The sequence below is a fragment of the Thalassophryne amazonica genome, chromosome 5 (assembly GCF_902500255.1).
Source record: "Thalassophryne amazonica chromosome 5, fThaAma1.1, whole genome shotgun sequence".
In the NCBI taxonomy this organism is placed as follows: domain Eukaryota; kingdom Metazoa; phylum Chordata; class Actinopteri; order Batrachoidiformes; family Batrachoididae; genus Thalassophryne; species Thalassophryne amazonica.
The window spans coordinates 36,844,161-36,868,780 of NC_047107.1; the positions used below are offsets into that span (position 1 = coordinate 36,844,161).

The following is a 24,620-nucleotide window of genomic DNA, read 5'->3' on the forward strand; positions in this document are numbered from 1 at the left end:
TTGCCATTTGAAATGACTTCAGTTTTGTGTCATGTCTGTGATCTGCTTTTTGTCTACAAAATTAAACAACTGAATAAACATCCTTCGAGGCCGGTGATTCCATAATTTTTGCCAGGGGTTGTATGAGAGTTTAGTGGTGCTCTGGGTCAATTACATATCACATTACAGCCATACGTCCTGTTTTCCTAACATCTGGTGATGTGCTTGAAGTTGGTTCTCAAGAGTGAAGTCACTTTCCAGCAGTTCAGTTTATATTAAGTTATCCTGCTTCACCGGTTGCTGTCTCTTTTTCTCTCTCACTCTCTCCCTTTCTCTCAGATAACAGTTTTCCGCATGGGGTCAGAGGATCACCAAGACATTGACCTTGCCATCCTCACTGCATTACTTAAAGGTGGGTATTACTTTGTCTACAAGCTGCTCTTCGTAAACGAAGCATCATTTCTTGTGTGCTTTACGTACAGTATTTTCAATAAAAGCACACTGGTTTTACTTAGACATTTTTAAAGGTCAGCACGCATAGAAAAAAAAACAATAGATTGTTATCATTATACACTTGAGAGAGTTCTGTTTGAAAAAGAGAAATTGGTGTACACTTTCCTAATGAAAGTATACCTGAAGTGTAAAACCAAGCCCTGTGTTATCGCATTATGCTGAACATCACACTATATTAATTTACATTTTTTGAGCTTGCAAGGCTAAATTACCAGAGGTGGTATTTAGAGCAGACCCCCAAAGCTCTGCACATTCCACCACAGGAAGGGAGATGTTGTAAGAACTCCCACTCTATCACCTCTAGGCTGCTCACATCAAGACTTTTTGCCCTCCATTTAAGTTCAGTATCTTCTCCAATTTGCAACTCAAGGGACACTGCATTCAGACTGCCTGTATCCAGATGAATCCAAAATGTATGAAAAAGTCTCACTTTTCTATTTCACACAATCAAATAACTACCATTACTTCCTCTTATCCCCAGATATGTATGCAGATTTTCCCTGAAGAAAAATGAAACAATTCCAAATGCTATTAACATCTGGTTGATGTGGTTGAAGTTGGTTCTCTGACAGTTAAAAACTGCATTCAGCCAACTCAGAACTAGATCTTGATGATGTGTAATATAGTCTACCATGCATAATAAATATCTTTTTGGGGTATAGTCCACTCATATTCACAGTTTAAACTCCCATCATACTCAGCCACATTTCCACAACATCCATTAAAAAAAAAAAAAAAAACACTGGAAGAACACAAAAAGAACCTGTACAACTTATTAGAAACTCAGTAGACACTGTTAAGGGTGTGGTGTGTCATCTGTTGTCTTGGAGGATGTAGTCCTATTTTTTGACATGTTCAAAAACTATGCATTGAGGACATGGTCAAATCAGGACACAGTAAAACTTAAATAATGACATGTTAACTTAATTATTTATGGGATAAAACCAAAGAGTGGCATCTGTCATATTCTTTAAGCTGGGAACCTGGCAGGTACACATTGCTCTGGTATTAAGAAAGTTAATTAATGGACCTATGTCAACCTGTCTGCATGTTAAAAAAGCAGTTAAAAAATGGAAACCAATGCTCCCTGAGGTGAAGCAATGAAACAAAAAGGTGAACATTTGTCTTTTTCATGTGTATTTACTTTAATTTCATAGTTGTTTTCAATTCAGTTCCATTTTCTGTCTAAGCAGGGTGGACATGCAAGGTGAGCTAGCTTACGTATGCATGCTATGGCTGAGTGTTGCACTCTTTTAGTATCAAAAATACACTGAGCTCAACTTAAGACCATGTTTTTGCTGGTCTATTGTGGTAACGTGTTCTGCTGCCAGACAATACCAACACATCATAACCGTGCATAACCTATTTTGATTTGTGATTTACACAACATGGGTGCTGGGTCTGAAAACCACCACTTAGGTTTAAGCAGGAGACTAAACCCACTAGCAAGAACCAGTGGTGGGCCCAGCTAACCGAAAAGTTAGCTTTGATAACTATTAATCCGCTAACTGAAAAGTTAACTTTTATAATGCTAAACCAATAAATTGCTAAAAAAATTAGCGGAAGTTACCGCTAACCGTTAACTTTTAATATTGACTCGGTACACGGTCAGCTACTGATAAGCCAGTTTCAAGGTTAAGCGCTGCACGGGCTGCTGGGTAATTTCAAAGGCGATCACAAACACAAAAGGAACACATGAAAAATAAATAAATATAAAATAAAACCACAAACACTGTCATCATATTTATCAAAAGCAGTAAATTACAGCATTAGACATCACGGTTAATTTCTGTATTATATATGAGGTCTGTCCGTAAAGTATAGGTCCTTTTTATTTTTTTTCAAAAACTATATGGATTTCATTCATATGTTTTTACGTCAGACATGCTTGAACCCTCGTGCGCATGCGTGAGTTTTTCCACGCCTGTCGGTGACGTCATTCGCCTGTGAGCACTCCTTGTGGGAGGAGTCGTCCAGCCCCTCGTCGGAATTCCTTTGTCTGAGAAGTTGCTGAGAGACTGGCGCTTTGTTTGATCAAAATTTTTTTCTAAACCTGTGAGATACATCGAAGTGGACATGGTTCGAAAAATTAAGCTGGTCTTCAGTGAAAATTTTAACAGCTGATGAGAGATTTTGAGGTGATTCTGTCGCTTTAAGGACTTTTCACGGAGCGAGACATCGCTCAGCGCTCTCAGGCGGCGTCATCAGCCTGTTTCAAGCTTAAAACCTCCACATTTCAGGCTCTATTGATCCAGGACGTCGTGAGAGAACAGAGAAGTTTCAGAAGAAGTCGGTTTCAGCATTTTATCCGGATATTCCACTGTTAAAGGAGATTTTTTTAATGAAAGACGTGCGGGCGGATTACAGCGTCGGCTCGCAGCCGCCGCGACGCTCCGCCACAGGAAAAACACCTCTGTTGGAAGCCTTGAGGACAAGTTGGAACATCTCCAGCTGATAAACAATTTCTCATATACTCACTCCACTGAAAGCCATCAAAAGCCAACTGGATTTTAACAAATGGTTATCAACACGGAGGTGTTTTTCCTGTGCCGCCGCGCGGACCCGTCCGCACGTCTTTTATTAAAAAAATATCCTTTAACAGTGGAATATCCGGATAAAATGCTGAAACCGAATTCTTCTGAAACTTCTCTGTTCTCTCACGACGTCCTGGATTAATAGAGCCTGAAATGTGGAGGTTTTCAGCTTGAACAGGCTGATGACGCCGTCTGAGAGCGATGAGTGACGTCTCGCACCGTGAAAAGTCCTTAAAGTGACAGAATCACCTCAAAATCTCTCATCAGCTGTTAAAATTTTCACTGAAAACCAGCTTAATTTTTCGAACCATGTCCACTTCGATGTGTCTCACAGGTTTAGAAAAAATTTTGATCAAACAAAGCGCCAGTCTCTCAGCAACTTCTCAGACAAAGGAATTCCGACGAGGGGCTGGACGACTCCTCCCACAAGGAGTGCTCACAGGCGAATGACGTCACCGACAGGCGTGGAAAAACTCACGCATGCGCACGAGGGTTCAAGCATGTCTGACGTAAAAACATATGAATGAAATCCATATAGTTTTTGAAAAAAATAAAAAGGACCTATACTTTATGGACAGCCCTCGTATTTATAAACCATTCATGGAGCTACAGCTCACCCATATTGCGTTTGCAAACACAAAAGTGCACGAAAAATAAATAAATAAAAATACTGACTTTTGAGATGCTTACATACCGTTTTTGTCAACATTGTAACTACTTGTCTTCTCACCAGCGCTTGTGTTCTTTGACCTGTGAACTGGAAGTAGCTAGCTCTGTAGGAACTAACAAGTATGATTATGGGGTTTACAAACGTTTTTAAACGTTACATTTACTCACTTTACCAGCAAAAGAAATGTTAGTGGACTGAACGTCAGTGGAACTAAATTTAGCAGAAGCTAATTGGTCTGATGATGGTTTTCAAAGTTAGCTGAAAAGCTAATCCGCTAACAAAAAATGTTAGCTTTGCTAATTAGCGGTTAGCAGATTAGCGGAACTGTGCCCACCATTTGCAAGAACACGCACAGTGAAAAGTGAAAGTGAATTATTTTTCTGATCAGAGCTGTCACCACAGGGACTCGCTGGGGATTTGTGCATGAGTGCGGCACTGTGTGGTACCAGTTTGGTTAAGTGTGAAGTAACATGGTCATCTGACCAGGCGCAAGTTAACACTTGATGCTGACACCAGTGAAAGCCAGGTGTGGTGCAGCATAAAAGGTAGTTTTTTTAGAGTTCACAGGGGTGCATGAGGCAAGGTACACTCTGGACAGGATGCCAGTCTATCACAGGGGCACATATAGACAAACACATTCACACCCGCATGCACACCTACTGTCAGTTTTAAAGTTTCCATTTCACCAGAGCACCCGGAGGGAACTCACACGAACACAGGGAGAACATGCAAACTCCACACAGAAAGTCCCCATGTGGGAGGCGATCCAACAAACTTCTTGCTGTGAGGCAACAGCGCTAACAAAATACATAATGAAAAATTTTTATAAAATGACCACTCTTACGCAAAGGAAAACAAGACCATTGCAACAAAACCAAAGCAGATCTGAAGAACTGACAAAAAACAAACAAAAAACCCCCCCCTCTCTAACCTCAAAATAAATCCAACATAACCAATAACAACAGAAAGAAGCTATACATGGTATTTGTGCTGTGATGCACACTCCTTTGATGGAAGTTAGAAGTCTGCACTGGTATTAATGTTTTCATGGTTTGCAAACACAGTCACCAAAGAAGAACACATTTTTTCCCGTCCGTCCATTTGTGCTCAGCATAGGTCCTGTCCTATGACTGCACGGGTCTTCAAATTCACACCTTGGACAAGTTCAAAGATGGCTGACCTTGACATATAGAGGTTAAAAAAATCACATTCTCTTTCCTATTTTTATACTCATATGGCCGAGGGTATTTCATCATGGTGTTATATTTATGTCGGTCAAGAACGTAATAAAATCATCTGCATTTATTTATTTGTCTGTCTGTCTGTCTGTTAGCAAGATTACGTCAAAACTACACCATCTATCTATCTATCTACACCACAGATAGATATTAGACCATGGAAGACCCCATTAAATTTTGGAGGTGATCCGGATCCGGATTCTGGAACAAGTTTCACTTTAGTTAGGCTTTGAAAGATTACTTCAAAACTATTTCACAGATTCTCACCAAATTTGCACCACAGGTAGATAACAGGGCATGGAAGACTCCACTGAATTTTGGAGGTGATCTGGATCTGAATTAGCGGATGTCAGAAATCTCTGATTGCTCTTGTTCATATTATTATGTACTTGAATTAGCCAAAACAACAGAAAAGGCAGTAGGAGCAAGCACACAACGATCAGAGAGTCCAGCTGCAGGTCTGGGATCCTTCTGTTGCCTAAGATATACTTTAACTAAATGCTTGTGATATGTACATAAGCTGCTTTGGCGCTGTATAAAACTGTGGAATCACAACAGCAATTACAAATGAAAGAGTGAGAATGAAAACACAAAGATTTGCACTGATGACTAAGTGATTCTTGAAGGACATGTCTTTTATCAAAGATTGTACCAGTGTTTTCAGTCGAGGACAGAAAGCCAAAATGAATCTGAAAACCCAAATAAACAATTGACGTTGTGTGACTTCCAAAGAGCGTGCTCATGTTAGTTCAGCGGGTGCTAGCTCTCTCAGCCTACAGTCTCTCTGCAGGCAAAACTTTTATGCTAAGCAGCCCTTGTCACTTAACAACAGGGGTGCTGAATGAAAGAAAAAAAATGACCAAAAGTAAAAAGCAACATGCAAAGTGCAAACATAGCAATTAAATGCAGACATTAATGTTTTTCATCCTCTGCTGAACTCCTAGTTGGCTGCTTTCCATGGTCCAATACACACACTGAGTATCCACGGTTCCATACTTTCGATTAAATGGTAAATGGTAAATGGACTGCATTTATATAGCGCTTTTCCATCTGCATCAGACGCTCAAAGTGCTTTACAATTATGCCTCACATTCACCCCGATGTCAGGGTGCTGCCATACAAGGCGCTCACTACACACCGGGAGCAATAGGGGATTAAAGGCCTTGCCCAAGGGCCCTGAGTGATTTTCCAGTCAGGCAGGGATTTCAACCCATGATCTTCTGGACTCAAGCCCAACACCTTAACCACTAGACCATCACCTCCCCCATTAGTAGCACACTGCCATCTACTGGCCAGTAGATGGCAGTGTTCATGGCACATGTTCATGCCATGCGTTCGCTAAGTGTTGAATCACTTATCAAACAGAATTTTCAGTTTTGAAATTGCCTTTTTTTACAAATGAAAAAAATGACATATTTACAAATACAGATTTATTTGTAAAACCCACCACGTTTCCATAACTTGCATACCGACTAACCACTGACGTCAGGAAACTAATGTTCCCATAATGCATTGTGGTATGTGTGTCTAAACTCTAAAACCTTCAAAATTAGTGCATTACTTTAAAACTAAAACTTATAGCTGATATTTTCACTTTGTAAAACAACAGACGTGATGTTAATTTCAAAAACTTGTCTGGAATTAGTTTGTTGAAAATTTTAACCATAAGTCAAAACTATCTGACTGTGCATGACTTCAGTGATACACCAGCAAGTCAGTATGGTGTTAAAAGTATTTTTTCCCTCTTTTCTTCCTTTCTCTCTTCTCTTTCCTGTATCTCTGGGTCACAGGTCTCGTTTGCTGAGAGAATCCTGACCTGAGACAGAAGCACTGACTTGTTGTTGTGTCAGTAGCTGCCATTGCACTGAAGTTAATACTGAAAGTGATCGGTTTAGCTTTTGTATGTAACTTCCGCTAATTTTTTTAGGTGTTTATCTGTTTAGCTTTATAAAAGCTAACTAAGTTCACGGATTAACGGCTATCGAAGCTAACTTTTTGGTTAGCTGTGCCCACCTATGTCTGACATTTACAATGAATGATTCATTCATTAATTTTTCATACCCACTTATTCCAGTTAAGGGTCATGGGGTACAATGATTTTTTTTTTTTTTTTACCTCCGCCAAGGAGGTTACGTTTTCGGTTCTGTCCATTTGTTTGTTGGTTGGTTGGTTGGTTGGTTGTTTTGTTAGCAGGATTACTCAAAAAATCCTCAATGGATTTCAATAACATTTTTACCAGGGGTGTATCTTGGCCTAACTTAGAAGTCATTAAATTTTGGTAATGATCATGATCCAGAGCCAGTAATTTTTAAGGATTCTTTATCATTGCAGGATAGGGCCAGTTTCAAAATTTTTGCATCTAACCTCATGAAGACGGGTCACAAAGGCTGAATAAAAATTAAGTTATGACACAACAATAATTTAGTATTTGTTTCTCCTCATTGAATAAATTTGTTATTAGAAAATAAAAAAAAGTGGTGTAGTTCATGCAGTTTCTCTTTATAAATACATTTGCTGAAGATCTAAGGGTTTAACCACTGAATCTGAAACATGACGGTAGGTGTGTGAAATGACGTGGAATAAGTCTCTTTGCCAAAGGGTATTCCATGTGACGTCAATGACCCTATGGCCTTGGCGGAGGTTTACGCTCCAAGTGCTTCTAGTTTTTTTTTTTTTGTCTGCCTTTGTGGAGCAGAAGCCTCTTTGCTGCTGGAGCAACAGTTTGTCCAGCAGAATAAGTTAACAGGAAGGTTTTAAACATGTAAAATACAGATGCTATGAGCAGCCACTAAATTTCCTTTTGATAAGTCCTGTTGGGTGTGCAAACCTCACCTATTTACATATGCCTGCCCACAATTTTGCACACTCGGATGGACAAACCCTAAGACCCAATCCTCAGTATACGCTACATTAGTAAATCAGCATATACGAGTACATTTTTTGCAAGGGCTATGGTGTTTGTGCTATTTTACAGGGTACATGCTTAGGCATGTACCCTGTAAAATGCAATACGTGGATGGATGGATGGATGGATGGAACAATCTAAACTCTTTGTGCTGAATACCAATTTGGATGCACTGAGTGCGAGTACCAATTTGTATGCACCCCAAATGCACTTGCGTTATGTAGAGTGTGTCGACCATGCACCATAGATCATCAAGATAGGGCCCTTACACCATATGTACAACAATAAAGATTTATCATATTCAGTAACCAAAATACAGAAGTGAAACTCAAAACTGTTTAAACTTTTTTTTTTTTTGCATGGGTACCCAGTACTTGGTAACGTGCATTCCAAACCGAGCAGCCTATGTCTCCCTCTTATTCTGCTGCTGTCATCTAATCGACTTTAATTTCTTTGTACTATCTGTCCTTTTTAATTCATTTTGCTGCTTCAAATTGTGCTAGGAATGGCATTTAGATGAGAATGGACAAAAATGCTTTGAGGTAAACAGCGTCAGGGTCATTTTACATTCAGCTCTCATTCGGCGGCTGAGTGAATGAGACGTGTTAAAGCTTTTACTGTAAAATGAAATCACTCACATCCTGCCTGAAAGCTTTTTTTAAAAGCAACAGATTAGCCTCCTTCCCTGAGAAAACGAAGCGACTGCCTGAAGCTCGGCAAAGCACAGCAGAGGCAGGAGCAAGAATAGGAAAAATAAAGGAGCAACTGTGATTCTGTGTGTGTGAGAGTGAGTGAAGCAGGACAGAACCTGCAGCTAAACTCACAAGAATATAACAGTGGACAGTCTCCTGTAATTGATGCTCTGCTGTCTGAGGTAGTTAATGTGTTCACAATAGAGGCCATAAACTACTGTCGGCATGTCTCCCTCCAAGACGGCGGACATAAAACCACAGCTTTTGATTCCATAAAGTCCATGTCCCTTAAATATGCACATATGTCTGCTGACGTTCTGATTTAAGAGCTCTGCAGCTTGTCAACAGTTCACATCATTAAGTTTCTGTGACGCATTACAGGCTTTTACCTCAAAGTGTTGTGAGAATTTATGGAGGTGTGCAGCTCACGAATAGCCTCGTCTACATGCATATCATATTACAGTGTTATATATTATGTTGTTGAGCTCAGCTTGTTTGGCTTTTCTCACAGAGCAAAACGGGGTCCAAATACGGCTCTGTAAAACAAATCATTTAGGGCTTAAATTTTGCTTGGAGATGGTGGTAATTTCCTATGTGGTCTATCGAATAATTGCAGTTTTTTGTGGATATTTGCTCAGTTTGTGTGAAGTTAACATGCAGCGCCACCTTGGATTTGCTGTGAAAAGAAAGGAGAAGCCAAAGGGACTTACTATGAAGCATTAAAGGAGTCTTCATATTGAAAATGCTGTACCTGAACTTACTCATTCCCTCCTGCAGGTGCCAACGCGTCGGCTCCTGACCAGCTGAGTTTGGCTCTAGCTTGGAACAGAGTGGACATTGCCCGCAGCCAGATCTTTATCTACGGACAGCAGTGGCCTGTAAGAAATACGCACCATGTAAATTAGAACATATATTTGCCCAAACTGTTTTGATTCTGCAACCAATCCTGCTATGAACTCTGTGGGGAGACTTCGTAAGGCAAACTGCTGAACTGGCTTTAGATTTAATACTGTGGGATGTGGCAGAGTAATTTGGGGTTTAGTGACTTACTCAAGGCCAATTTGACATACAGACTACCTGAGATTAGTGTAATTACATGCAATATATCCAACTCAAAAGGCATTACGTTTGAATCAAGTCCTACACCGACCATGAGGCTCACTGTGCCAGTGCTTATCCTTGAATACTACTGCATGAAGCGTGTAACAGCCTACAAATTCTCCTGGATGGAAAACCAGTCCATTCCAGGTAAATTATGCAGCCAAGTCCTGAAACACACACATGGAATCAAACCATGGTCTATAGGTTGGTCATCCAAAACAACACAACTCAAGTGGCCCTGTGGCAAGAATCAGCATGAGAAGTAAATGTATGTTTGAAGCCCATTTGTCCGCTCTATCTCCACATTCTGTAGCATGAAGCGGATGAGAGTCTGTGACTCCCCCTGTGTGAGGTAACAGTTCAACACAGATTACTCCCTCAGACAAAGACCTGTGAGCAGGGAAGAAATTATAGATGTGAATTGAGAGAATGTACACAAAAAAAGGGGTCAGACAATTCTGAATGGAGGATGAAATGTGTGATAATACTGCAACAGACTTGCTATGCAGGGGGTGGGAAGATATACTGTTACACTGGTACCCATTTACAGCTGGACGGTCTAGGACAATGCAGATGAAGTGCCTTACCCAAAGACACAGATGGGTAAGCCAAAGCACATCCCAGAATCAAACCCCAGACTATACATTTGTTGTCCAACTGCTATGCCTCAGAGCCACCTGTGGCATGGGGGTTGGCATTAGCTGTAAAGTAAAATAATTCTTAATAATAATTTTTACTGAAATTGGACCAACTTTAAGTTTTGACCCCTGTACAAACTGAAACTAACCTTTGTTACCATTTTTGCTGTTTTACCCCATAACTCTAGAACACTCAGTCATAGATAGTCCAAACTATACCTTTTTGGAATTGTTATGATCAGACAAATAATAATACAATAAGATGCTTTTGTAGGGCGGTGTGCATTTTCAGAGGCCTGACATCCATGCCCAGTCACCCGCAATGACAGATATTTGCCCTCGTCTAACTCAGGCAAATATCTGTCATTGCGGGTGACTGGGCATGAACGGAGGGAATCAGAAAATGCACACCGCCCTACAAAAGCATCTTATTTGCATTATTATCACTTACTGAGATACACAACACATGGAATCACATTAACAATATTTAATGTCATTTCAAAACGCACGACACCGAACAAACGCATACATAACACCAACACACCCAACACACACTTCTCGCCTTTTCATGTTATCGTCTGCGGACAGTTCTTGGGTTGTGCATGCTATGACGTCATCACTTTATGCACAGCGGGCAGGTATCCCAATACCCGCCCGCTACTGCGGGCAGGTATAGACATGAGATGGCTGTATTACATTTTTGTGTAGGCCATGGTACACTGAGGCTGGATTCTAAGTATCATTTCGTCATCTTAAGTGGTACCGATTAGATCAAAATTGATGACTGGCTCATGAGTCACATTGAGTTTAAAAACAGAAATTATTTTACAAACAGTAAATACACTTGTTTTGATTGCATAACTTATTCCGGATAAAGTCTTATAGCAACAACACAATATAAGTTAAAAACATACCTTGCAGTATACCATTACTGTTTAATGCCTGTTTTTGCCCTGTGTCATTTACAGGTTGGTTCCTTGGAGCAGGCAATGCTTGATGCCTTAGTATTGGACAGAGTGGACTTTGTCAAGCTTCTGATTGAAAATGGAGTCAGCATGCACCGTTTCCTCACCTTATCAAGACTAGAGGAGCTGTATAACACGGTAATAATTTGCAAAAGTTTAGTCTGATCTGATTTGACATCATAAGGACAATGCACTTGGGATCGACAGTTTCAGAGAAAAGTGATGAATGATTTTTCATGACCATAATTACTGCATACTTAAAAGTATTCAATGAGGATTTTATATATTGGTGATTGTAATGATATTTTTTATGCTTTATTTGCTTTCTTACCCAACAGAGACACGGCCCATCCAACACGCTCTACCACCTTGTCAGAGATGTCAAAAAGGTATGACCATCGTTAGTTGCTTTAGCACTACGGCTGCGCAGGCACATCATTTGAGAATGTCAGCTTGACTGTGCACCTATAAGGAGAGATGTTCAACTCCATAGAGTCTGTGGTGCTTTGGTACAGTGTGTGTTGTTAGTACCTAGATTGGCTTTTCTCTTTTAGTTACTGCAGGCTGCAGTGGCTGTGTAGAGCTATGCATGACTTTCATGGCCGCCATGGCTCTTCAGCAGTTTACTTTGTTCTTTCTCTCAGACACACTGCCATGATAAACAAATACTACATTGATTAAACATTGATTTATCTGCACATTGTGAATTAAAGTGATCTGGGACCACAGTGGAACAGCTGTGAGGCATATGAAGAAGCCAGTGACAAGTCAGTATGTTTTCATTTCAGTCAACACATTCTCACTCCCACCTTGTCACAATTTGATGGAAAACGGTTTTTGTTGTTGTTGTTTGTTTTTGTCCAAGCTTCAACATGTGACAGGTTGCGGAGCCCCTTTTTGTGTTATTTAATGATGTATGGAGAAACCCTAATCTTAACCTTGACCATAACAACAACCCAAACATTGATGAATGTTCTCTGATGATGTGAAGCAGATAGTTTTTTGTGTTGACAGAGAGAAAAGATGCTGCTTTAAAAAAAAATGTGTTTCCCTGTGCATCACAAAATTACACAAGGAAGCTAGCTAACTTGTCACATAGTAATACAAAGGGGCACTGACCAAGCGCAAATACGTGACAAGTTAGGAGTGAGAATGTGTAGTTTTAGGGTCATTGACACATTTTTTTAAATGTGACTTTTATGTCAGATGAGGTCAGAACAGGTCTAGGAGCATGCACCAATACCGCATTTCACTGGATCCAGTATTTATGGAACTGCCCTAGGTCATGGCTGGTAAAACCCAAGCAGACAACCTGACCATTCCCACCACCTGACAGTAGCCATCTGTCTGCCTCAGTCAAGTGAAATATGGGCGCTCCCTTGTCCTTTTCCATTTGCTGGGGTCCTCAACTCAGAGCAAATGGATAGCAGCTAATTCTTGAGGAGTCTCTCCACATGGCTAAAACTTTGCCGACATTCCCTGGTAATACAAGTTGTACGCCTCATTGGAGTCTCCCTAAGCAAAGCTTTAGCCAACATACCTTAAAACTCAAGGATGCTCTTGAGACACCTTGTACCAGTGATGATCATATTGAGTTTTGATGGTCAGTCCAGGAAGCCACTGTATCTGAGTCTTGATCCAGGACAACTGGAAAGGTAGACAGTCCAACTTCTCAATCAACATCTTAAATACTGCAGTCAGGGCATTCACTGACTGAAAAGTCAAGACAGTGAACCTTTCCTCACCAACAAGAGTATTCAACTTGTTGGACTCCACGATCTTACACGATGCCCAGTCCTTGCAAGCATGGAAAAGAGTAGGATCCAAAACACATCTTTGATGGACACCATTATTCCCTTGAAAAAAGTCACAGACTGCACAGCACCTGTGTGTTGAACAGCTATGATGTCAAGCCACAAATTAGGAATCCTAGAATTCTCAGGATGTCTCATAAAGCATTCTGATGAAGCCAATCAAACAATGAAACACTGCTGATGTCAAGGTCTCTGCCCTTTTTTCTTTTCATTTTAAGAAAAAAATCTGGATTAACTGAAAGTCTAATGCACAGATTTCCACAACATTTTCTGAAGCATTTTGAATAGGAAATATTCAATTTGGGGGCATGTATGGATAAAAGGATGGAATGGGAATCATGTGTTTGCCTTTTCTACAGTCAGGTACATAAGTATTTTGGAGAGTGACATAAATTTTGTCATTTTGCTTCCATATACCACCACTGTGGTAGTGGTGGCTCGCTGAGTAGATGATGTGATTGTATGATTATAGATACCATGTTTGTAAATACAAGGATTAAATCATCACCTTTACAGCCAGTTTTCTTCAAGACAAGTTAGGAGATGGATACAAGTCACTGAATATGTCTTGGACTTCATTTACATCAATCATTAAGAAATGCAAACAGTATGGTAAGTCTGTTTGGAGTAGGTACTGAAGAAGCAGGCATCATGAAGGAGATGAATGAGAGAAGCCACCATGACACCTATGACCCTTCTAAAGCAAAGATTGGCTTCTGTTGAATCACCAGTTATACAACTTCATGGTGGAGTGGAACAGAGAAGGATTTTCTTAAAAACAAGCTGTGAAAGTTCTGTTACATTTTGACAGACTTTCCATGGGAGGTTTGAGCCTAGGTTTAATGGATTTTCTTGTATTATACTGAAACCAACTTGTGGAAGTTCTCTTGTTGAGATCTCCTTGTTGCACCTTCATGGCAATAAGACATTTAAGTAGAATTTAATATTCAGCACATGGTTGGATTCCAATTAATGGTGACAGTAGTGAGTTCAGCACCGCACCCATTACCACTGAGACATGTTCATTAATTAAAGTGTCACTGATGACCACATGCTCTTCTGGCAGCCAATAAAGAGGTTTGTTGTTGTAATCCCTTCTTTACCTCCCCTTTAAACACAGCTCTGATCTGAAGGTGGTGCAGTTTAAGTAAAACCAGAGCATATTACAAAGTTCCACACACTCATGCCAAACACGTTAATGCACGGCTTAACATCACCACATTCTTTTGGCAGAGCTGTGTGTTATTGTCTTTGTATAGCCGGGTGTTTGTGTGTCTTCGTTGTGTGTGATGCTTTAGAGTTTACTGCTATCCAGCAGGTTAAGTACCCATGTTGCTGCCATTTTTTTCTATTCAACATTTAGTTATGAGGACATAAAGAACAAGTTCAATATTTCACAACACCTGTCAGATTATAAAATGGTTACCAGCCAATCCTGTGATTGCTGTGTTCATCTTTGACCTATGCTTCATTTGCAAAAAAATACTTTTTTGAAAACAATACTTTCAGAAGTTAATAAATGAGTTAATGGAACAGCTTTGAAGTGAGTTAAAAAGAAAACGGTTGTGGGCAAGACCACTAAGGCACGAGGGTTGGACCCCAGGATGAAGGCAGCAAACACAGGAGGTTGGTGCAAAAGAACAGGTGTTTATTTCTCCAGGTGACAATGATTTTGCAAGAGTGAACAATCGTTCCAGGTGAAGGCAAATTCAAAATCCTCAAACAGTCAAAGTGAACAAAACAAACAAACAAAGTGAAAATCTAAAATCCCTCAACAGACAAAGTGAACAAACAAACGATGTGAGAATCCACAATTCTTCTACAGTCAAAGTGAAAAATGTGAAATCCAAAATTCCTCAACAGACCCGACAGTGAGAAGAACACTTACATACAGCTGACCACACAGGTACACGATGACAGAACGTGGATCATGAATGAACAAACGGGAAAATAACTGACCAGCAGTGAGGAATTGAAGAGGTGTGACTTAAGTATTGACTCAGCTGATGAACCAAAATGAAGGACAGATGTGTGATGGGGTCAACGTTCAAGAACCAACCAAAAGGAGAAATGAGCTAAAACAGAAAACTGAGAGGTAGGTGGAAATGAAACATAGCAAGATAGTAAAATATACAGAGGAAGTAACAAAACCAAAATTTAATCCCAAGTACAAGACACCAAAACCACCGTGGAACTCAAAAAGAGTAAAAGTGCAAACAGAGGTCAAAGTCCCTTTTGGCTCTACTGGCCTCTACTGGTGGTTGGCTCTCACTGCGGTATTGTATCACTTCCTGTTCTGGAGCACAGCGGTGTTTTGCTGTATCTGTTAGCTGTTTAATCTGCGTAGTTAGACTGATCTAGATAACTAGATAACAATTTGTTTCACAGTGTAATCTTCACGTGCCTTAACTAAAGCACTCCCTCTGCTGAATCACCTCTAAATTATTTACACATTATTCACTTTGTGTGTTTTTAGGAATCCGCTAGCTTAGCGCAGCTACTAGCTCTTAGCCAGTTTAGCATGGCGGCTTCTCCTGTCTCTCCCGCACTTCTCTGCTCTGGGTGTGAAATGTTTAGTTATTCCTCGGCCTCCTTTAGCAGTAATGGTACTTGTAATAAGTGTAGCTTATTCGTAGCTTTGGAGGCCAGGCTGGGCGAATTGGAGACTCGGCCCCGCACCTTGGAAAATCCTACAGCTAGCCAGGCCCCTGTAGTCGGTGCGGACCAAGGTAGCTTAGCCGCTGTTAGCTGCCCCCCAGCGGATCCCGAGCAGCCGGGAAAGCAGGCCGGCTGGGTGACTGTGAGGAAGAAGCGTAGTTCTAAACAAAAGCCCCCTGTACACGACCAACCCGTTCACATTTCTAACCGTTTTTCCCCACTCGGCGACACACCCGCCGAGGAACAAACTCTGGTTATTGGCGACTCTGTTTTGAGAAATGTGAAGTTAGCGACACCAGCAACCATAGTCAATTGTCTTCCGGGGGCCAGAGCAGGTGACATTGAAGGAAATTTGAAACTGCTGGCTAAGGCTAAGCGTAAATTTGGTAAGATTGTAATTCACGTCGGCAGTAATGACACCCGGTTACGCCAATCGAAGGTCACTAAAATTAACATTGAATCGGTGTGTAACTTTGCAAAAACAATGTCGGACTCTGTAGTTTTCTCTGGGCCCCTCCCCAATCGGACCGGGAGTGACATGTTTAGCCGCATGTTCTCCTTGAATTGCTGGCTGTCTGAGTGGTGTCCAAAAAATGAGGTGGGCTTCATAGATAATTGGCAAAGCTTCTGGGGAAAACCTGGTCTTGTTAGGAGAGACGGCATCCATCCCACTTTGGATGGAGCAGCTCTCATTTCTAGAAATCTGGCCAGTTTTCTTAAATCCTCCAAACCGTGACTATCCAGGGTTGGGACCAGGAAGCAGAGTTGTAGTCTTACACACTTCTCTGCAGCTTCTCTCCCCCTGCCATCCCCTCATTACCCCATCCCCGAAGAGACGGTGTCTGCTCCCAGACCACCAATAACCAGCAAAAATCTATTTAAGCATAAAAATTCAAAAAGAAAAAATAATATAGCACCTTCAACTGCACCACAGACTAAAACAGTTAATGTGGTCTATTAAACATTAGGTCTCTCTCTTCTAAGTCCCTGTTGGTAAATGATATAATAATTGATCAACATATTGATTTATTCTGCCTTACAGAAACCTGGTTACAGCAGGATGAATATGTTAGTTTAAATGAGTCAACACCCCCGAGTCACACTAACTGTCAGAATGCTCGTAGCACGGGCCGGGGCGGAGGATTAGCAGCAATCTTCCATTCCAGTTTATTAATTAATCAAAAACCCAGACAGAGCTTTAATTCATTTGAAAGCTTGACTCTTAGTCTTGTCTATCCAAATTGGAAGTCCCAAAAACCAGTTTTATTTGTTATTATCTATCATCCACCTGGTCGTTATTGTGAGTTTCTCTGTGAATTTTCAGACCTTTTGTCTGACTTAGTGCTTAGCTCAGATAAGATAATTATAGTGGGCGATTTTAACATCCACACTGATGCTGAGAATGACAGCCTCAACACTGCATTTAATCTATTATTAGACTCTATTGGCTTTGCTCAAAATGTAAATGAGTCCACCCACCACTTTAATCATATCTTAGATCTTGTTCTGACTTATGGTATGGAAATAGAAGACTTAACAGTATTCCCTGAAAACTCCCTTCTGTCTGATCATTTCTTAATAACATTTACATTTACTCTGATGGACTACCCAGCAGTAGGGAATAAGTTTCATTACACTAGAAGTCTTTCAGAAAGCGCTGTAACTAGGTTTAAGGATATGATTCCTTCTTTATGTTCTCTAATGCCATATACCAACACAGTGCAGAGTAGCTACCTAAACTCTGTAAGTGAGATAGAGTATCTCGTCAATAGTTTTACATCCACATTGAAGACAACTTTGGATGCTGTAGCTCCTCTGAAAAAGAGAGCTTTAAATCAGAAATGCCTGACTCCGTGGTATAACTCACAAACTTGTAGCTTAAAGCAGATAACCCATAAGTTGGAGAGGAAATGGCGTCTCACTAATTTAGAAGATCTTCACTTAGCCTGGAAAAAGAGTCTGTTGCTCTATAAAAAAGCCCTCCATAAAGCTAGGACATCTTTCTACTCATCACTAATTGAAGAAAATAAGAACAACCCCAGGTTTCTTTTCAGCACTGTAGCCAGGCTGACAAAGAGTCAGAGCTCTATTGAGCTGAGTATTCCATTAACTTTAACTAGTAATGACTTCATGACTGTCTTTGCTAACAAAATTTTAACTATTAGAGAAAAAATTACTCATAACCATCCCAAAGACGTATCGTTATCTTTGGCAGCTTTCAGTGATGCCGGTATTTGGTTAGACTCTTTCTCTCCTATTGTTCTGTCTGAGTTATTTTCATTAGTTACTTCATCCAAACCATCAACATGTTTATTAGACCCCATTCCTACCAGGCTGCTCAAGGAAGCCCTACCATTATTTAATGCTTCGATCTTAAATATGATCAATCTATCTTTGTTAGTTGGCTATGTACCACAGGCTTTTAAGGTGGCAGTAATTAAACCATTACTTAAAAAGCCATCACTTGACCCAGCTATCTTAGCTAATTATAGGCCAATCTCCAACCTTCCTTTTCTCTCAAAAATTCTTGAAAGGGTAGTTGTAAAACAGCTAACTGATCATCTGCAGAGGAATGGTCTATTTGAAGAGTTTCAGTCAGGTTTTAGAATTCATCATAGTACAGAAACAGCATTAGTGAAGGTTACAAATGATCTTCTTATCGCCTCGGACAGTGGACTCATCTCTGTGCTTGTTCTGTTAGACCTCAGTGCTGCTTTTGATACTGTTGACCATAAAATTTTATTACAGAGATTAGAGCATGCCATAGGTATTAAAGGCACTGCGCTGCGGTGGTTTGAATCATATTTGTCTAATAGATTACAATTTGTTCATGTAAATGGGGAATCTTCTTCACAGACTAAAGTTAATTATGGAGCTCCACAAGGTTCTGTGCTAGGACCAATTTTATTCACTTTATACATGCTTCCCTTAGGCAGTATTATTAGACGGTATTGCTTAAATTTTCATTGTTACGCAGATGATACCCAGCTTTATCTATCCATGAAGCCAGAGGACACACACCAATTAGCTAAACTGCAGGATTGTCTTACAGACATAAAGACATGGATGACCTCTAATTTCCTGCTTTTAAACTCAGATAAAACTGAAGTTATTGTACTTGGCCCCACAAATCTTAGAAACATGGTGTCTAACCAGATGCTTACTCTGGATGGCATTACCCTGACCTCTAGTAATACTGTGAGAAATCTTGGAGTCATTTTTGATCAGGATATGTCATTCAAAGCGCATATTAAACAAATATGTAGGACTGCTTTTTTGCATTTACGCAATATCTCTAAAATTAGAAAGGTCTTGTCTCAGAGTGATGCTGAAAAACTAATTCATGCATTTATTTCCTCTAGGCTGGACTATTGTAATTCATTATTATCAGGTTGTCCTAAAAGTTCCCTAAAAAGCCTTCAATTAATTCAAAATGCTGCAGCTAGAGTACTAACGGGGACTAGAAGGAGAGAGCATATCTCACCCATATTGGCCTCTCTTCATTGGCTTCCTGTTAATTCTAGAATAGAATTTAAAATTCTTCTTCTTACTTATAAGGTTTTGAATAATCAGGTCCCATCTTATCTTAGGGACCTCGTAGTACCATATCACCCCAATAGAAGGCTTCGCTCTCAGACTGCAGGCTTACTTGTAGTTCCTAGGGTTTGTAAGAGTAGAATGGGAGGCAGAGCCTTCAGCTTTCAGGCTCCTCTTCTGTGGAACCAGCTCCCAATTCAGATCAGGGAGACAGACACCCTCTCTACTTTTAAAATTAGGCTTAAAACTTTCCTTTTTGCTAAAGCTTATAGTTAGGGCTGGATCAGGTGACCCTGAACCATCCCTTAGTTATGCTGTTATAGACATAGACTGCTGGGGGGTTCCCATGATGCACTGTTTCTTTCTCTTTTTGCTCTGTATGCACCACTCTGCATTTAATCATTAGTGATTGATCTCTGCTCCCCTCCACAGCATGTCTTTTTCCTGGTTCTCTCCCTCAGCCCCAACCAGTCCCAGCAGAAGACTGCCCCTCCCTGAGCCTGGTTCTGCTGGAGGTTTCTTCCTGTTAAAAGGGAGTTTTTCCTTCCCACTGTAGCCAAGTGCTTGCTCACAGGGGGTCGTTTTGACCGTTGGGGTTTTACATCATTATTGTATGGCCTTGCCTTACAATATAAAGCGCCTTGGGGCAACTGTTTGTTGTGATTTGGCGCTATATAAAAAAAAAATTGATTGATTGATTGATTGATTGAAAATACATTTACAAGATTTTACACACCAGCACAGATAGGGGGTTGTCTTGTATTCAGGGTCCATTACATGTTATGTAACCTTAGTTACTTCATCCAAACCATCAACATGTCTGTTAGACCCCATTCCTACCAGGCTGCTCATTGAAGCCCTACCATTAATTAATGCTTTGATCTTAAATATGATCAATCTATCTTTATTAGTTGGCTATGTACCACAGGCTTTTAAGGTGGCAGTAATTAAACCATTACTTAAAAAGCCATCACTTGACCCAGCTATCTTAGCTAATTATAGGCCAATCTCCAACCTTCCTTTTCTCTCAAAAATTCTTGAAAGGGTAGCTGTAAAACAGCTAACTGATCATCTGCAGAGGAATGGTCTATTTGAAGAGTTTCAGTCAGGTTTCAGAATTCATCATAGTACAGAAACAGCATTAGTGAAGGTTACAAATGATCTTCTTATGGCCTCAGACAGTGGACTCATCTCTGTGCTTGTCCTGTTAGACCTCAGTGCTGCTTTTGATACTGTTGACCATAAAATTTTATTACAGAGATTAGAGCATGCCATAGGTATTAAAGGCACTGCGCTGCGGTGGTTTGAATCGTATTCATCTAATAGATTACAATTTGTTCATGTAAATGGGGAGTCTTCTTCACAGACTAAGGTTAATTATGGAGTTCCACAAGGTTCTGTGCTAGGACCAATTTTATTCACTTTATACATGCTTCCCTTAGGCAGTATTATTAGAAAGCATTGCTTAAATTTTCATTGTTACGCAGATGATACCCAGCTTTATCTATCCATGAAGCCAGAGGACACACACCAATTAGTTAAACTGCAGGAATGTCTTTCAGACATAAAGACATGGATGACCTCTAATTTCCTGCTTTTAAATTCAGATAAAACTGAAGTTATTGTACTTGGCCCCACAAATCTTAGAAACATGGTGTCTAACCAGATCCTTACTCTGGATGGCATTACCCTGACCTGTAGTAATACTGTGAGAAATCTTTGAGTCATTTTTGATCAGGATATGTTCTTCAATGTGCATATAAAGCAAATATGTAGGACTGCTTTTTTACATTTGCGCAGTATCTCTAAAATTAGAAAGGTCTTGTCTCAGAGTGATGCTGAAAAACTAATTCATGCATTTATTTCCTCTGGGCTGGACTATTGTAATTCATTATTATCAGGTTGTCCTAAAAGTTCCTTGAAAAGCCTTCAGTTAATTCAAAATGCTGCAGCTAGAGTACTGACGGGGACTAGAAGGAGAGAGCATATCTCACCCATATTGGCCTCTCTTCATTGGCTTCCTGTTAATTCTAGAATAGAATTTAAAATTCTTTTTCTTACTTATAAGGTTTTGAATAATCAGGTCCCATCTTATCTTAGGGACCTCTTAGTACCATATCACCCCAATAGAGCGCTTCGCTCTCAGACTGCAGGCTTACTTGTAGTTCCTAGGGTTTTTAAGAGTAGAATGGGAGGCAGAGCCTTCAGCTTTCAGGCTCCTCTTCTGTGGAACCAGCTCCCAATTCGGATCAGGGAAACAGACACCCTCTCTACTTTTAAGATTAGGCTTAAAACTTTCCTTTTTGCTAAAGCTTATAGTTAGGGCTGCATCAGGTGACCCTGAACCATCCATTAGTTATGCTGCTATAGACGTAGACTGCTGGGGGGTTCCCATGATGCACTGAGTGTTTCTTTCTCTTTTTGCTCTGTATGCACCACTCTGCATTTAATCATTAGTGATTGATCTCTGCTGTCTTCCACAGCATGTCTTTTTCCTGATTCTCTCCCCTCAGCCCCAACCAATCCCAGCAGAAGACTGCCCCTCCCTGAGCCTGGTTCTGCTGGAGGTTTCTTCCTGTTAAAAGGGAGTTTTTCCTTCCCACTTTCGCCAAGTGCTTGCTCATAGGGGGTCGTTTTGACCGTTGGGGTTTTTCTGTAATTATTGTATGGCTTTTGCCTTGCAATATAAAGTGCCTTGGGGCAACTGTTGTTGTGATTTGGCGCTATATAAATAAAATTGATTTGATTTGATTTGAAAGTGACATGAAACAAATACATTAAAAAAGGCATTCAATAATCACACTACAGAAAGAACTGCACCGTAACAAAACTAAGTCCAGGAACCCAAGTACAAAAATCAACATGGAACACAACAGGTGCGAGAACACAAGATAAAACGACTGAAACCTAAAGAAGACTGATGAACATGACAACACAAAGATGCGAAGAACATAATGACAACTCACACAGAGGATGGATCACAAGCGAGGAACAGATTAATCACAGGTACTGACGAAGGACAAACTGCCAGGAGGCACCACATGAATGACAGCCAGGGGAGAACACACACACACACACCCACACACCCATGTACATGAACACTTGGGAGAAAAACCAACCAGGACATAAACACTCACAAAATGACGCTGAGGGACAAAACTATACAAATATACAGACACGACATGGAACCAAACCCCTGAAAGAACTGCTATACAGTGATAACATCACATCTGTGACCTGCTTTTGTAACTGCTGGTACAACAGGTCTGAAGAATAAGAGCTAGTTTTGCGTATATTTTCTAATGTTCTGTGTTATATCAACCACCCATCAGTGTTTCAAGGATATTTCTGATCTGTTTGTTTATGGTAGTAGCACACAGTAAATGGTCCCTATATTATCACCACTGATACATGTTGCTAGTCATCAAAAAATGCCAAATTCCCTAAGTGCAATTTTAAGATTTGGAAATGACTTCATTTAGAGCTCAGTTACTGGTGTCCCACTGATGCCCATTTATATCCTTATCATTCATTAAAAACACGATTGTTCTCATGTAATGCAATTTTCACAGGTGACATGGGTTTGTGTCAGTGGGGGATTCATATTTGATGTTACAGTGGCACTGGTTCTTCCATAGTGTCGCCACTGTATATTTGCTGTAAGGGTCAGTGAAGCTCTCAGGTTTAATCTGATCCATTCATTATGTGGCTGAAAGGTGTGCTGCGAAATAGGGAGGGAAAAATCACAGACGGCTTGCTGGCTGCAGCGGTCGAAGCAGGAATTGGTTTTTCTGCAGACCAAATGAACAATGTTTTGTAGTCAAAGAAAGGCAACAATACAATCCAGATTCATGTGGCTGGAAGGGCTGCTTATTGAAAACAGACAAAAGCCTAAATCACTGGGTTATTGTCTCATATTGTATCATTAGCTGACTAATCAAATTGCAGGTCAACAGAACCAAGCTGAAAACTCTAAACCCAGCTGTAAATTGAATTATTATCCTCCACCTGCTTTAGGGCCAAAGGTTTGTGCACGCATCAGTCACAGTCACATCAATTTGAAGAACATTGATCAAAATTTCACTCTATTTAAAATGAAAATCCCAAAGGACAGTATCTCAAAAGAGTTGAAAGACTCTCTAATACGTCTATTCCATATACACAGCACTTGAATATTTCCACATTTTGTTATGTTAAAGCCTTTTTCCAAAATGGATGAAATTCTTTTTTGTGTGTGTGTGTGTGTGTGTGTGTGTGTGTGTGTGTGTGTGTGTGTGTGTGTTCTAAAAATTCTACACACAATGCCACAGCATGGCAATGTGGAAAAATATTTTTTTTGTTGGTTTTTTGTTTTTTTTTTTGCAAATTTATTAAAAATAAAACTAAAAATCACATGTACATAAGTATTCACAGCCTTTGTCATGAAGATCAACATTAAGCTCAGGTGCATCCTGTTTCCACTGATCATCCTTGACATGTTTCTACAGCTTATATGGAGTCTACCTGTGGTAAATAAAGTTGACTGGACATGATTTGGAAAGGCACACACCTGTCTACATATACAGTCCCACAGTTGACACAAATCTGGGGAAGGCTACAGAAACATTTCTGCTGCTTTGAAGGTCCCAATGAGCACAGTGGCCTCCATCATCCGGAAATGGAAGATGTTTGGATCCACCAGGACTCTTCCTGGAGCTGACCGCCCGTCTAAACTGAGCGATCAGAGGAGAAGGGCCTTAGTCAAGGAGGTGACCAAGAACACAATGGTCAATCTGTTAGAGATCCAGCATTCCTCTGTGGAGAGAGAAGAACCTTCCAGAAGGACAACCATCTCTGCAGCAGTCCACCAATCAGACCTGTATGGTAGAGTGGCCAGACGGAAGCCACTCCTTAGTAAAAGGCACATGGCAGCCCACCTGGAGTTTGCCCAAAGGCACTTGAAGGACTCTCAGACCATGAAAAACAAAATTTTCTGCTCTGATGAGACAAAGATTAAACTCTTTGGTATGAATACCAGGCGTCATGTTTGGAGGAAACCAGGCACCATCCCTACAGTGAAGCATGGTGGTGGCAGCATCATGCTGTGAGGATGCTTTTCAACTGCAGGAACTGGGAGACTAGTCAGGATTGAGGGAAAGATGAATGCAGCAATGTACAGAGACATCCTGGATGAAAACCTGCTCCAGAGCGCTCTTGACCGCAGACTGGGGCAATGGTTCATCTTTCAGCAGGACAATGACAGGACAATTTTTTAAAAAAGTAGGTGAAGGTCAGTCATCCGTGGGGAGCTTGGAGAAGTGCCACTGCTCCTTCGCATTGAAAGGAGCCTGCTGAGGTGGTTCGGGTATCTGGTAAGGATGCCCCCTGGGCACCTCC

General features: G+C 40.6%; 1 protein-coding gene across 6 annotated transcripts in view; it reads left to right on the forward strand.

Annotated features, from left to right (window-relative positions):
* Window positions 1-24,620, forward strand: part of trpm3 (transient receptor potential cation channel, subfamily M, member 3) — a 746,932-nt gene that overhangs the window by 597,855 nt on the left and 124,457 nt on the right. For all 6 annotated transcript variants that reach the window (XM_034170010.1, XM_034170014.1, XM_034170008.1 and 3 more), the window contains exons 9-12: window positions 319-391; window positions 9,309-9,409; window positions 11,239-11,373; window positions 11,574-11,624. In XM_034170010.1, the coding sequence (XP_034025901.1) occupies window positions 319-391; window positions 9,309-9,409; window positions 11,239-11,373; window positions 11,574-11,624 (360 nt within the window). The remainder of the gene's footprint in view (window positions 1-318; window positions 392-9,308; window positions 9,410-11,238; window positions 11,374-11,573; window positions 11,625-24,620) is intronic.